At 43.7% G+C, this 15,361-nt stretch overlaps 1 protein-coding gene across 1 annotated transcript in view; it reads left to right on the top strand.

Annotated features, from left to right (window-relative positions):
• Positions 1-1,223: 1,223 nt before the first annotated feature.
• The window catches only part of SLC28A3 (solute carrier family 28 member 3), a 57,636-nt gene continuing 43,498 nt past the window's right edge, over positions 1,224-15,361 (top strand). Inside the window, exon 1 of the mRNA XM_030832831.3 lies at positions 1,224-1,301. Coding sequence (XP_030688691.2) covers positions 1,224-1,301 — 78 coding nt within the window. The remainder of the gene's footprint in view (positions 1,302-15,361) is intronic.

Raw genomic sequence — 15,361 nt, 5'->3', positions numbered from 1 at the left:
AGCTCTGGGGCTGCATAAAAACAGGCAGCAGGCTGGGTTTAGCTCTTGAGCTGAGTTGTAGTTTGCTGCAGTAAGTGGCAGAGTCAGGATCTGAACCCAGGCAGTATGGGTCCAGTGAGCTCTTAACATATATATTATATATTATATTATATGTAATACATATATGTTAACATATATATATATTCAATATGATGATAATGATAGTAAATCATGCTCTTTATAGAAAATCTAGCAAAGGATGAAAGAGAAAATAGCAACCACCCACAAAACCACACCCCAGAAATAACCACTAGTAATATTTGATGTTTTCTTTCCATTCTTTTGTCTACTATATGCAGTATTCAGTTTATAAATTTTAGTTTTTTACTTATAAACATTTTTCACATTTCCACACAGGCCACACAATTATAATAATTAATGGATACGTGAGAGTTCATTTTAAATGTACTAGGGGAAATTGCTATTTTGAAAAAAATCCTACAGCTAATAATTTCATAAAGCAAAGAATCTTTTGATAAAGTTGGGCACTTTTCATTTACCTGCCACATCTTTGCATTTCTAGGAGTTGAATTTTTTAAAAGCAACCTTGATTGCAGACAGCAGTAAAAAGGCTTTGGAATCCACCAGACCTGAATTTGACTTCTCACTGACCCTTTATTGGCCAAATGGCCCTGGGCAAACCGTCAGTTTTTGTTAATCTGAGGTGTTAACTGAGATGATGTTCAGGGACACTTCAGTTTTCCCTTGTTCCGAAGAGAAACCAAGACCACTATATATAATGTCCCAAGCAGGGACCGAGCACAGAATTCTGCTCACTTGGTAGCAGCCAGTACTTATGTTCCCTGCCACCAACCACTCCCAGTGCCCAGCACCAGCACAAGAAATAGATTCCTTCCCTCAACACTGTAGAGAAAATGTCCTTTTCTGTTTTGAGCAGCACAGGAGTCTTCTTCCTGGAGTGTAAATGGGCCCGCAGGAATGAGGATAAGAAGAAGGATTAATGAGGTGGGTGGACCTGATCTGGAAGTGCCCACCCCGCCCCTTGCCACTCCTGCCTCAAGCCAACCAGGAGACTTTGGTCGAAGTTTCCAAACTGAAGCAGTGTCCAGGTTCCTACAATAGCAGGTGGCATCCTGACCTAAGCAGAGGCACTGTTCTGTTTCACAGGTACAGGGGATCTCCAGCCCAAACATCTGAAAAGAATTCGGAGCCCAGCCAAATCCATGAGCAGCAAAAACTCTTTGGAGCTGCAGAGGACGGCAGCACTCACAGCCGAGGGCTGCAGCAACACTGGCTTTCAGGTGAGCAGACCTTTCCTCTTGTTTCAGACCAAGGAAATGGAAGTAATGCTCTTTCCTTGCCTTTCTGGCAAGTTTCTTAACTACAGCAGAGGGCTTCTTGGAACGCAATAAGATTTTTAGTGGCACTCTTTAAGCCTATTATTTTTCCTTCTTGGGTTCTTCTCAGGTTGACAAACCTGAAAAGTCTCTTAACCGAAACTGTTTTGGTCCCTGCCACTTAAAGACAAGATTGTCCTCTCCTACTTGTGTTTAGGGCTCATATGGCACAGATATAGTTTTGTTTTGTTTTTTTAGGTATTTATTTATTTATTTTTGGCTGTGTTGGGTCTTCATTGAGGTGCGTGGGCTTCTCCTTACGTTGGCTTCTCTTGTTGCAGGGCACGGGCTCTAGAGCGCAGGCTCGGTAGTTGTGGCGCACGGGCTTAGTTGCTCCGCGGCATGTGGGATCTTCCCGGACCAGGGCTCGAACCCGTGTCCCCTGCATTGGCAGGCGGATTCTTAACCACTGCGCCACCAGGGAAGTCCACAGATATAGTATTTACCTACAGACATTTTCCCAAAGAACTGGTGAGAGGGGAAGAATGGGGAAGAATCCAGATCCTGGATGTAGTTAGCACCTCAGGGTCCCTTTCTCTTAAACCAGGTCTCAGAGCCCCTGTCAGATGGTGGCCTGGGTACCTGTCCTGCTGCAGGGGGCAGGTACCCAAATCATCTCATGTCATCATCCAAAACTCACTGAGTGATTAACACTGCTTGGCCCAGGGCTAGGTACCACAGAAGTCCTGTCACCATAAATCACCAGGCTTTTATCTGACTGGGTCTGGAATGGGGATTTTTCAGGGCAGTACCCAAGTATACTTCTTTTTTTTTTTTTTTAAAGCACTGAAGTAGCTTACTTCCCTGCCTCGAATTAGAATGAAATATATATTTTTAAAAATTTATTTATTTATCTATTTTTGCTGTGTTGGGTCTTCGTTTCTGTGCGAGGGCTTTCTCCAGCTGTGGCAAGCGGGGGCCACTCTTCATCGTGGTACGCGGGCCTCTCACTATCGCGGCCTCTCTTGCTGCGGAGCACAGGCTCCAGACGTGCAGGCTCAGTAATTGTGGCTCACGGGCCTAGTTGCTCCGCGGCATGTGGGATCTTCCCAGACCAGGGCTCGAACCCGTGTCCCCTGCATTGGTAGGCAGACTCTCAACCACTGCGCCACCAGGGAAGCCCCCAAGTATACTTCTTTTCCTAACCTGACACTCAACATGGGAAGCTCACATGAGCAGGTGTCAGCAATCCCTTGGGCTTCAGCTTCAATAAACAGGCAAAACAAATGTTTAGGCACTAACAAAGAAAGGAACAAGGAAGGTAAAAGGGCTTTGACTCAAGTTGACTCAAGTCCTGAGTCTTCTACTCACAAGTTATTGTAACTTCCTTGATCTTCGGTTTAGTTATCTGTGCATGTGTCACAGTCATGCTTATCTCATAGATTATAAGTGTAGGGGATGAAAAATCTTACCCTCTACCCTCTAATGTTCAGTTCCTGAGGTCTGTGAATTAAACTGACAAATGGCAGATAAACAGGAGCAAAGGCATATTAGTAAAAATATTTATTAATATTTTTAATTTTTTGTACACATAAAAGTGACAGAAAAGAAGGCTTCACAGGAAAGAAGGGAACATCCCAAAGAAGCAGTAAGACTCAGAGGCTTATATACTATTTTAAAAAGGAGATAAGGGCTTCCCTGGTGGCGCAGTGGTTGAGAGTCCACCTGCCGATACAGGGGACACGGGTTCGTGCCCCGGTCTGGGAAGATCCCACATGCCGCACAGCGGCTGGGCCCGTGAGCCATGGCCACTGAGCCTGCGCGTCCGGAGCCTGTGCTCTGCAACGGGAGAGGCCACAACAGTGAGAGGCCCGCGTACCGCAAAAAAAAACAACAAAAAAAAGGAGATAAATTGTGGAGAAGTGACTAGACAAAGGAAAGGGTGGTTGGGCTCTTAGGGCAAATAAATTGTGGGAAAGTGATGAGGAAATATATGGAGGTAACTACTGGAAGATAAGGTTTGACCATGAGGTATCTCCTCGCCATCTCTGTCTCCAGTGACTATGGTTGTTCTTTGTCTGTTATGGGAGAGGGCAACACTCGCACGAGGGAAAATTATGCCCTGTTTTTAAGCAGATAGAGGAAGAGAAGAGATATCTTCTAAGAATTATTTTGAACTGAAGGCAAATGAGAAAAGGCAGACACAGAAAGAGCTCTCGGCTCTTCCTCTATCTGCTTAAATATGGCATATTTAAGCCAAAGTGGCATATTTGGAGTGGCATATCCTGATCGCCATCATAAGTGAGAAAAAAGCATAAAGCAGGGAGCCTTTTCTGATTCAAAAGAATGGAAGGGTTGGAGTGGGATAAAGGGTCAAAGTGAATATGGCAGCAAGAGAAAGGCATCTGCAGTGGAGAAGGGTGCCTGTTGCCAGCAGCTGGCTGCCCATGCTCAGTGAGCAAGACACAGAGCCGCTGAAAGCCGCCCTGTTTTCTATCCCTCACACTCTTCTCCCGCAGCAGAGCATCTCCAGGCCTCAGGGTGCAGAGCAGTGCCTCTCAAACCCCGCAGAGTACCACACACCAGCACCAACAAGCGCTGACCAGGTTATTCGTCCAGTGCTTCTCCTTCAACGAGAATTTCCAGAGACACGTATTTACTCAGCAAGATTGTTAACTGCCCCCTGGATGTGGCCCCTGCTAGAGAGGGAGACGAGTTCAAGAAGGAATAATATGCTAATCTTGCATCACAGTTGTTCGGAGAACATCAGTTAGAGCTTAAGGGTGGGCAGGGATTTCCCAGTTGAACAGGGAGGGGCGTCAGCAGAGCATCACAAATAAAGAGAACTGTCTGTACCCAGGCCCAGGGGCCTGAAACAGCCTGTGTGCTTGGGGTAGAGAAGATGCGGACCTGGGGCTGGGGAGTAGGGAAAGGGGGCAGGCTGGCGTCAGATCACGTGGCCTAGGCATTTGAGAAGAAAGCAATCAACATCTACACTCTCGGGAATTCCCTGGAGGTCCAGTGGTTAGGACTCCACACTTTCACTGCTGAGGGCCCAAGTTCAATCCCTGGTGGGGGAACTAAGATCCTGCAAGCCACGCAGAGCAGCCAAAAAACAAATCTACACTATCAAATCATTAAAGGACTCTACTAGCCCTGTTAAAGATGGACAAAAAATGGAAAGAGATTTGTGTGTGGTTGGGACACCAGTTAGGAGGTTAGTGTGATGATCAGAAGTAGGTTAGAGGCGGTGGAAACTGACGCAGGGGGAAAGTACTTGTGCTCCTAAGAGGCCACTGCGTGGAATTGGGCAGAAGTCAGGGTGAGGAGTCAGAGCTGCTCTGCCTGCGAATATTTCCACGTCCTCCTCTGTAATATATGCAAAAAATACATGTAATATATGTTTTTAAAAATGCTGTCTTAGTTCACTCAGGCTTCTGTAACAAAATATCTCGGACTGGGTGGCTTATAGACAGAAACATATTTTTCACAGTTCTGGAGGCTGGGAGGTCCAAGATCATGGCATCAGCAAATTCTATGTCTGGTGAGGGCCCCGTCCAGGGGTCACATGGCCAAAAATGCAAGGGAGCTCTCTGGGCTTTTGTCTGTTTGTTTGGCCACACTGCACAGCTTTGGATCTTAGTTCCCCGACCAGGAATTAAACCCGTGCCCTCAGCAGTGAAAGCATGGAGTCCTAACCACTGGGACTAACCATGGAGTCCTAACCACTTCCCTGGGACCACCAGGGAGGTCCTCTGGGGTCTTTTATATAAAGGCACTAAACCCATTCATGAAGGCCCTTCCCTCATGACCTAATCACCTCCCAAATGCCCCACCTCCTAATACACCATGCGGGGCATGACATTTTCAAAACAGGAATTTGGCGGGGGGCATGGTGTGTGGACACAAACGTTCAGACCGTAGCAAGTGCCTAGCACAGTGTGAACATAGTGACAGTAGCTCTTGGTGCCAGGACAGGTTAAAGTCCACATTTCTAGCTTGAGATATCCACTTGGAAGTGATTCCCTTTTCGTAGATAGGAAATCTAGGAATCGGGTTGGAGCAAGGAAAAGAATGACTTCATTTTGAGGCTGCTGGTTGAAATTATGATGCTGAACATCCAGATACAGATATAAATGGAGCAGGAAGCTTTAGGCACACCTGCACCTGGAGCCTGGAAGGGGACATTGTACATTTGGGGGCTGTTAGCACAGAGGTGGCCAGGGTGTGGACGAGACCACTGGGAGGGAAACCTGGGAAGTGCCAGTGTTTCAGGAGCAGCAAAGTCAGAGAAGTCAGAGGATGAAACAGAGAAGCCAGAGGGAGAGAGAGGACAGAACCAGAGGAGGGAAGGTCTGGGGAAGCAGAGGGGAAAGAGAACCACAAGGTGAACAGCAAAGACCCCTCCACGGTATGGAAGAGACACGTTCATCTGATTTGCTAATTAGGGTATTACTGGTGACCGGGGCTGAGGGCTGGGACAGTCTGTGTTATAAGTGGGAGTTAAGAGACTGGAGAAAACGAGGACAGAAAGGACATTCCCCTGGCAGAGAGGAGAGGAGAGAAGAGGGACAGGCTTGGGAGAGGCAAGATGGAAATTGTAGGCAGGGTTTTTCTTCTCATTGTAAATTATGACATGCAGAAAAACACATAAAACCATATAGACAACATATTATAAAGTGCGACCCAGGTCAAGAAATAGGACATTGCCATCCCTCAGCTCAGACACCCCTGCCCTGCACATTCTGTTCAACTGCCCCCCTCCCTCAGGCATAACGAGGTTCCCAACTTTGTGGTAACTACTTCGCCGTTTTGCCTTATGCCTTAACTTCTAATTATGAATCCTTAAACACTGCCTTTACCTGTTTTTGAACTTTATATAAGTAGAAAACCTCAAAAGAAATTATTTCCTTCTTTTAGAACATTTATATGGAATTAGGTAAGATGAATCATTTTGTATCTGGCTTCTTTTGCTCAGTTTTATATTTCTAAGATTCAGCCATAGTACTGTGTGTAACCAGCGTTCATCCAATTTCCTTGATACACAGTATTCTCTGTCAATGCTACACAATTTATCTATTTTACTGTCAGTGGACTTTGCCTCGTTAAGTTTGGAGCTTTGGGGAACTTCAAAATAACAAAGGCAGCTATGAATATTCTTGTACGTGTCTCCTGGTGAATAACACTTGTATTTTGGGGTTATACGTAGGAGTGGAATTACTACGTCATTGGGAATACATATACACTTTCAACTTTGATAATAATTCCAGACTGGTTTCCTAAGTGGTTTTACCAGTTTATACTCCCATCCACAGAGTGTGAGTTCCTATTACTTCATAGCCTCAACAACATTTATCGAGTTTGTTAATTTCAGTGATTCTGGTAGGTGTATAGTCATATATTAGGGAGGTTTGATTTTAATTTTCCTGTGTTATTGGCCATTAGATTCCTACTTTATGAAATACTTGCTCAAGTCTCTTGTCTATTTTCTCTACTGGATTTTGTCTTTTCCCTATTGATTCGAAAGAGTTCTCTTTCAAAATGAAAGTCTTCTATCACTCTGAAGCTGTCTTTCGCTCTTTAACATTTTGATAAACAAAAGTTAATTATATTGCGGCCCCATTTATCAGATGCTTGTTTTATATATCCTGTTTAAGAAATCACTTTCTACCCTGCAAGATCATGAAGATACCCTCTCACATTTTCTATAAACTTGTTCTTGCTTTCCACATTGAGGCCTCTAGTCCCTCTGAAATGGATTTTTATGTATAGTGTAAGATGAGAGTCAAGTTTTCTGTGTTTCTACATGGACATTCAATTATTTCACCATCACTTTAAAAAGAAAAATCTTTTCTTCACTTGACAAATACCACAAATTCCAAGAGTCTATCTTGGGGTAAGTTTTTTTAGAATAGGGCAACTGAAAGATTTTTTTCAAACTCAAAGAAGGGGAAAGGATCCAGAGAAAAGGAAGAGATGAAATTGACAGTAGGAGAGATGGGATAAAACTCAGAACTTCTAACGGTGAAAATCCAGGCAAGTTTTTTTTTTTTTTTTTTTTTTTTTTTTTTTTTTTTTGCGGTACGCGGGCCTCTCTCTGTTGTGGCCTCTCCCGTTGCGGAGCACAGGCTCCAGACGCGCAGGCTCAGCGGCCATGGCTCACGGGCCCAGCTGCTGCCTGGCATGTGGGATCTTCCCACAGGGGCACGAACCAGTGTCCCCTGCATCGGCAGGCGGACTCTCAACCACTGCGCCACCAGGGAAGCCCCCAGGCAAGTTTTTGAACGAACCTCTTTCCTAAAGCATGTCCCTTAGAATCCCAGCACAAGTGTTCTCCTGCCCATGAGTAAACATTGATCTTGCCATGAGTGGCCGTTAGAAGCACAGGGCCCATCCTTGCTCTGACATCGGTTGGGTAGGACCCACTTATGAATGTCCTGAGACAGCCCTAGACTGGAATTGTGCCTCTACTCTACACATACACGGAGGAAGGCCAGCTCACTCCATGATTCACCTGGTGAGCCAGTCAGGTTTGGAGGTTGTTAAATGGAGCTCAAAATTTGGGAGGTCATATAAGTGCTGGAATGTTGGCATAGACTTTGAACCCAGATTCTTTGAATATATAAGTTCTGAGGTTGGAAGAGTGCTGTTTCTTCAACAGATTGATCAGGGAGATCAGCATGAATCACACTCAGATAACTGAGTATGTTTTCACGTAGCTCAGGACAAGCTTGGCTAGAGCTATCTAGATGCTTTTTTTTTCCCCACAGGTAAATTAAGACACAGAAAATACATGATAATAGAGTTGCCATATGACCCTGCAATCCCACTCCTGGGCGTATATCTGGACATAAGTATAATTCAAAAAGATACATGTACCTCTATGTTCATAGCAGCACTATTTACAATAGCAAGACAGGGAAGCAGTCTAAATGTCCATCAACAGATGAATGGTAAAAAATGATGTGGTACATATATACAATGGAATATTACTCAGCCATAAAAAAGAAGGAAAGAATGCCATTTGTAGCAACATAGATGGACCTAGAGATTATCATCCTAAGTGAAGTAAATCAGACAGAGAAAGACAAATATATGATATCACTTATATGTGGAATCTAAAACAAACGATACAAATGAACTTATTTACAAAACAGAAATAGACTCAGACATAAAATACAAACTAATGAAGAAATGAAATTGAGTTATTTGTAGTGAGGTGGATGGACCTAGAGTCTGTCATACAGAGTGAAGTAAGTCAGAAAGAGAAAAACAAATACCGTATGCTAACACATATATATGGAATCCAAAAAAAAAAAAAAAGATTATGAAGAACCTAGGGGCAGGACAGTAATAAAAAGGCAGACATAGAGAATGGACTTGAGGACACGGGGAGGAGGAAGGGTAAGCTGGGACAAAGTGAGAGAGTGGCATGGACATATATACACGACCAAATGTAAAATAGATAGCTAAAAAAAAAAATAGATGGATAGCTAGTGGGAAGCAGCCGCATAGCACAGGAAGATCAGCTTGGTGATTTGTGTCCACCTAGAGGGGTGGGATAGGGAGGGTGGGAGGGAGGGAGATGCAAGTAGAAAGTGATAGGGAACATATTTATATGTATAGCTGATTCACTTTGTTATAAAGCAGAAACTAACAAACACACCATTGTAAAGCAATTATACGCCAATAAAGATGTTAAAAAAAAACAAAAAAACTTATGGTTACCAAAGGGGAAAAGGGCGGGGAGGGAGGGATAAATTAGGAGTTTGGGATTAACAGATACAGACTACTATATATAAAATAGATAAATGATAAGGACCTACTGTATAGCATGGGGAATTATATTCAATATATTTTAATTACGTATAACAAAATAATCTGAAAAAGAATATATGTATAGAACTGAATCACTTTGCTGTATACCTGAAACTAACAAAACATTGTAAATCAACTAAATCAACTAGACTTTAATAAAAAAACAAAAAATAATGTGGCAATTCTGGAAAACAGATACATCCCCGTTTCTCCAGGCTTTATTGTTGTTGCTGTTTGTTGCTGTTGTCATTATTGTTACTATTTGTTTCTTTAGTGAATTAACTGAAATAATTTTATGTAGTCTGCATTTATTGTCATGTGTGGCCACTAAAGTCTCTGCTCAGTTAGTTTAAGGATCTGATATAAATTCCCAAGAGGCTGGAACCAATAAATCTCCCAGGCTTTGCTGAGGGCTCTGTGTGCCTGCTGGGGAGATTGCCTTCAGTGCTCAGGCAAGCTGGCTACAGTTCTATGTTTACTTTACTCCCTGCTTCTGTTGAGTTTCAACATCAGCCAGAGATGAGAACTTTGATTTTTCTCAGGTCTTTCTCAAGCATGAACATGACTCCAGGCATGTCCCTGGGCTTCTAATTTCCCAGGAATATCAGAGCGTTTCAAAGTCCATTATGGATATCTCATTCCCCAGCCTTTCCTTTAAATTTTTGTTTATCTCGTTTTCTCCAACTGTTATCACCACCTCAGGCAGCCGCCTACCTTAAACCATTGCCCCCAGGAAAATAGCACTGGGTGAACTCTAACTCAGATTAAATAAAGACATTCCTTGTGAGTGGGATTTTCTGAGGAACTGCAAGACAGGTCAAATAATGGCAGTTATCTTGGAACTGGACTTTGGGAGAGTGACAACCCCATTTTGCCTCATTATTTACCCATTAATATGAGGCAAGGCTCTCTGCACCATGAAAAAGTGTCACAGTCCAAAAGGGGCCAAGAGAGGCATAACAGCTCCCCTTCTGGACCACCCAGTTGCCTTATTTTGCTGACCTGCTCAGCTTTGGAAATGTACCAATCATTTTACCCTGTCAGTCACATCACTTTATAAGTTTGCTAGCTTTTAAATAATTTTTTTAAGTATTTATTTATTTGGTTGCATCAGGTCTTAGTTGCGGCAGGCAGGCTCCTTACTTGCGGCTCAAGGGCTCCTTAGTTGCAGCGCACCAGCTCCTTAGTTGCTGCTCGCAAGCTCCTTAGTAGTGGCATGCGAAATCTTAGTTGCAGCATGCATGCAGGATCTAATTCCCGGACCAGGGATCAAACCCCGGGCCCCCTGCACTGGGAGCGCAGAGTCTTAACCACTGCACCACCAGGGAAGCCCCAAGAATGTTTATTTTTCTAATTCTTATTACTGTATTCTGAGTTTCTCATCCACTAAAGTCCTTCGCTTCGAGAACACTTACAAGGAGGAAGTTGGTTAGAGAGCACTGGTCTGACTTGCGCAGCCAGGGAGGTTTGAAACAAAGTAATTGCTTAATTACTTAATTGCTTAATTGAGGACTGGTCAGACCCAGGCAGATGAAGCAGCTGGGGAGCAAAGGTTTAGGCACAGGTTATGTTGGAGTCAGCAAGGCAGGGCATAAAGTCAAGAGAAGATATTTCTAGGAGCCAGCAAATGTGAGGCTTTCTGTTGACCCACACAGCTGCTTCCTTGTTCCCCTGCAGAGCATGAGGTCTTGAGGTCAGGGAAGAGGGAAGAAAGAGGTGGGAAAGGAAGAATTTAGAAAAGCACACGTGGGAGTAAGAAGTAGTCTGCTGTGCTCCAAGTACTGACCATAGCGTATGTGGTTCTGACCTTGGCTGCAGATGGCAAGGGGCCTCGGAGAGGGAGGAAAGGGGTGAGCTCCTGAAAAAAGCCAGACAGTTGGTGGGTGGGTGGGAAAGTGAGGGTGACAGCAGGGCACAGACACTGAGACTGAAAGCTACATACTAAGTCATTACGAGGAGGGCAAAAAACCCCTTGGGTTGAGGCTTCAGAGCCAGGCTGCCAGGTCCGCCATTTAGGCAAGTGACCTAACTTCTATGCCTATTTCTTCATCCCCAAATAGGTACTAATACCCTGCATCATAAGACTTTGGGGAGATTAATGTAAAGCACTAGTACCTAGCAAGTGCTCAAGTATCAGCAACTATTATTTAAACCATTTACGTGGGGAGGCTGTTTTGGTGCAGGCCAAACCAAATTTTCAACTCCAGGTGTGAAGTCTGTCTCTTCTCATAGCAAATACTGGAATCCACTGATAGAAAAACTGTGAGAGATGCCAACATGCAGATCTGAATTGTTACCATGTCAACTGAACGTAAAACCTCATGTCCCTGAGGTCTCCAGCACACTGGAGAGCTCGGCCCTCAACATCTGTCTCTCTTCAAAGCACTGTAGAAAGTTATTTACAGATATTCTGGTTCATTTTGATTCATGTTCTATTTAATCAAATGAATTTCTTTTAAAATTTTTATACACTGTTAAGTTTATTTGATGTGTTTCTAGCACTTAATTACTTAATTAGTACTCCCTGGAACGAAGTGCTTGATGGCCAAGGTGACTTTAGAAATCACCAAAAAGCAAATTTTTTCCAACTGTGAGCAAATTCAAATACCTATGACATAACGATGTGCAACTGACGGGTATAAAATACTCCAGTTCTAAGTAAGGATAATACTTAGAAACAAATGACCGTAACGCCCCACAATAACATAAGAATCAGGTAGGCACTACTGACTCAGGCTTTATCCTGCAGGTGATTCAGGCTTTGGCATAAAACACACCCTTCTTCCCCACTCCCGCACCTCGTGGCTTGAGGGATCTTAGTTCCCGGACCAGGGATCGAACCTGGGCCCCCTGTAGTGGAAGCTCAGAGTCCTGGACCACCAGGGGATTCCCTAAAACACTCCTTTACATAAAGAGGGCTGGAGAGTGGCTGAAGCAGGAACCAAAAGTAGACTTGGAGTCGATTTCACTGAACTTGCAGGAAGGTCCCAAGTTGTAATACCCACTGTATAAACCAATGGTTGCAAACGCAAAGCAGGATTTTGAATAGCTTAGGGGCTATTCAAGATAAGACAAGATGAAGTTACAAGATGAAGGTGTCATTAATGATATCTGATGTCTCTTGACACCACCTGTATCTCTCCTTCCCTATTTCCCTTTTCTTCCTTCTTATTCTGTAGTACTCCAATAATAGACTTTAATAAAAGCTGAAGTCATGTTTTCTGCTCTTAATTTTAGAAATAAAATTAAGAAATAAATTTAAATATTAGAAAGAAGTCTTTCAGTGACTAATCTGACTAAATTGCTTCACAGACAAGTGTTATTACATCCTTCATAGCTTTTGTATATTATAAATATTAGACAGCGTAAATTTCTTAATCTTTTGATCTTTGGCTGACAGTCAGGAGGCCTACAGAAAGAAGACCACCACCAGCCTTGTGGCCTATGGTGAAAGCATTTTTATAAACAAAACACAATCTACAGTCACCTCACCATCTGAATTTTTTTTTTCTTTTCTTTTTTTCTTTTTTTTGCGGCACGCGGGCCTCTCACTGCCGGGGCCCCTCCTGCTGCGGAGCACAGGCTCCGGACGCGCAGGCCCAGCGGCCATGGCTCACGGGCCCAGCCGCTCCGCGGCATGTGGGATCTTCCCGGACCGGGGCACGAACCTGTGTCCCCTGCATCAGCAGGCGGACTCTCAACCACTGCGTCACCAGGGAAGCCCTCACCAGCTGAATTTTGATCCCTTCAGACAGACTGGAGATTTGCCTACTAAAACAAATCAGAGAAGGAAATGAGAGTAAGAAGAATCTTACTTTCGACTGAGAAATTCAAAGGGATTTTATCCTTGTTTGTTAATTTTTTTCTCAACTGTAGGAAGATGTTTTCCTTATAAGAGCACCTCCGGTTCCCCTGTGACTAAATGGGTTGCATCTTTGGAATGTCAGACACAGCCAAGTTTATTCCAGTTAACCCGTAGAAGTAGTACCTTGAACTTTTTAATAGTCCTTATACCGACTATAATTAATGATCAATTAAATAATTTATGATTGACAGCTTTTCCTCTAAACTCCCTGAGAACAGGGACTGTAATGCAATACCTTGTAACTAATACAGTGTCTATGCCATAGTAGGTGCACAGTAAGTTTTATTAAAGGAATGAATGAGAATGCTTGGGATGGAGCCCCAAGGAACTATATGTAACATTAAGGGTTGAGTGAAAAGGCTTATACGGTACAGGAAAAGGAGAAGGAGAAGTACAGATGGTAGGAAAGAACTAGCAAAATGTGATCACAGAAGTCAGGGACAAGAATATTTTAAGGAGTAAATGGTCCACTATATATGATGAAAACTGGACTTAGGGAAATGGAAACCATTGATTACTTTAGCAAGGGTGATTTCCATAGTGTGGTAAGAATGAAAGCCATTTTGGCATGGGTTCAAGAGTGAATATGAGGCAAAAAATGGAACCAGTGTCTTGTCTGATCAGGCTGCTATAACAAAATACTACAGACTCAGTAGTTTAAAGACAACAGAAATTTATTTCTGGAGACTGGAAGTCTAAGATCAAGGTGTTAGCATGGTCAGTGTTCTAGTGTGAGCCCTCTTCCTGGTTTAGAGCCAGCACCTTTGAAATTACCATGTCCTCACATGGTAGAAGAGGCTCGGTATCTCTGTGGGCTAACTTTTATAAGGGCACTAATTATTCCCATTCATGAGTGTTCCACCCTCAAGACTTAAGCAACTCTCAAAGGCCCTACTTCCTAATACCATCATTTTTGGGGGTTAGAATTTCAACATAATGATTTTTTTTTTTTTTTTTTTTTTTTTGTGGTACACGGGCCTCTCACTGTTGTGGCCTCTCCCGTTGCAGAGCACAGGCTCCGGACGCGCAGGCTCAGCGGCCATGGCTCACAGGCCCAGCCTTTCCGTGGCATGTGGGATCTTCCCGGACCGGGGCACGAACCCGTGTCCCCTGCATCTGCAGGCGGACTCAACGGCTGTGCCACCAGGGAAGCCCCAACATAATGAATTTTGAGGGGACACAAACATTCAGACAGTAGCAACCAGTAAGTGCAGATAGAAAACTGGTGGGGTTTTTTTCGTTTTTTAAATTTTATTTATTTATTGTTTCTGGCTGTGTTGGGTCTTTGTTGCTGCGTGCGGGCTTTTCTTTGGTTGCGGTGAGCGGGTGCTATTCTTCATTGCGGTTCACCGGCTTCTCATTGCGGTGGCTTCTCTTGTTGCAGAGCACGGGCTTTAGATGCGCAGGCTTCAGTAGTTGTGGCATGTGGGCTCAGTGGTTGTGGCTCGCGGGCTCTAGAGCGCAGGCTCTGTAGTTGTGGCACACGGGCTTAGCTGTTCCGCGGCATGCAGGATCTTCCCGGACCAAGGATCGAACCCGTATCCCCTGCACTGGCAGGCGGATTCTCAACCACTGCGCCACCAGGGAAGCCCAGAAAACTGGTTTTTAATGGGAGAAGAATTCTTGGCTTCACATATTAAAAAATTGATAAAGATGCAACTATTAGAAAATCAAGGGAAAAGAGGGTTGAGTCAGGCAGTGCATGGGAAAGCACAGAGCACTGTGTAAGAAGTCCAGATGTTGTCATATTATTGCTGTTAGGATTAGCTTCTCCATGCGTGTCTTGAGACCTCTCCCTCTCAAATGTATAGTAGAAGTTCTTGTGGGAGGGTCTTCAAGTATTCAAACAACAGCCTAAGTCAAAGAAAAGCAAAAGAAACAATAACAGGAAATTGGAACCAGGCTGAAATAATCACACATTATCAAGTACAAATATGAAAAACTAAGATAAGAGTGAAAGACAACCCAGCAGGAGAAGGGCAGTGATGTCTCGGAGTGTACAATTCTACATTTATACGACTTTTAGCTAGTTCCAGGATCTGGAAACCACATGTGAAAAAAGGAAAACATATACATATGTGTTTTTGGAGAAATTTAACTCCACTATTGGTGATGAGTTGGTTAGTGTGGTGACAGGTCGACCATCCCATTATAAAGTTACATTTCTCTCTTTCTAATTAGTAAGTGATCTGAGCAGTGATTCTTCAGGCTGTGTGAATATCCAGTTCCCCAGCACATTTCACCACATGGTTTTTGCACCCATTGATGACCCTTTCCTGGATCAATTATTACTTCGGGAGTTGCAAAATGGTAACTTTCATTTCTTCAGTATTCCTTACCC

The sequence above is a fragment of the Globicephala melas genome, chromosome 6 (assembly GCF_963455315.2).
Source record: "Globicephala melas chromosome 6, mGloMel1.2, whole genome shotgun sequence".
In the NCBI taxonomy this organism is placed as follows: Eukaryota; Metazoa; Chordata; class Mammalia; order Artiodactyla; family Delphinidae; genus Globicephala; species Globicephala melas.
The sequence above is the reverse complement of the archived record's forward strand: the minus strand, read 5'-3'. Positions and strand labels throughout refer to the sequence as shown.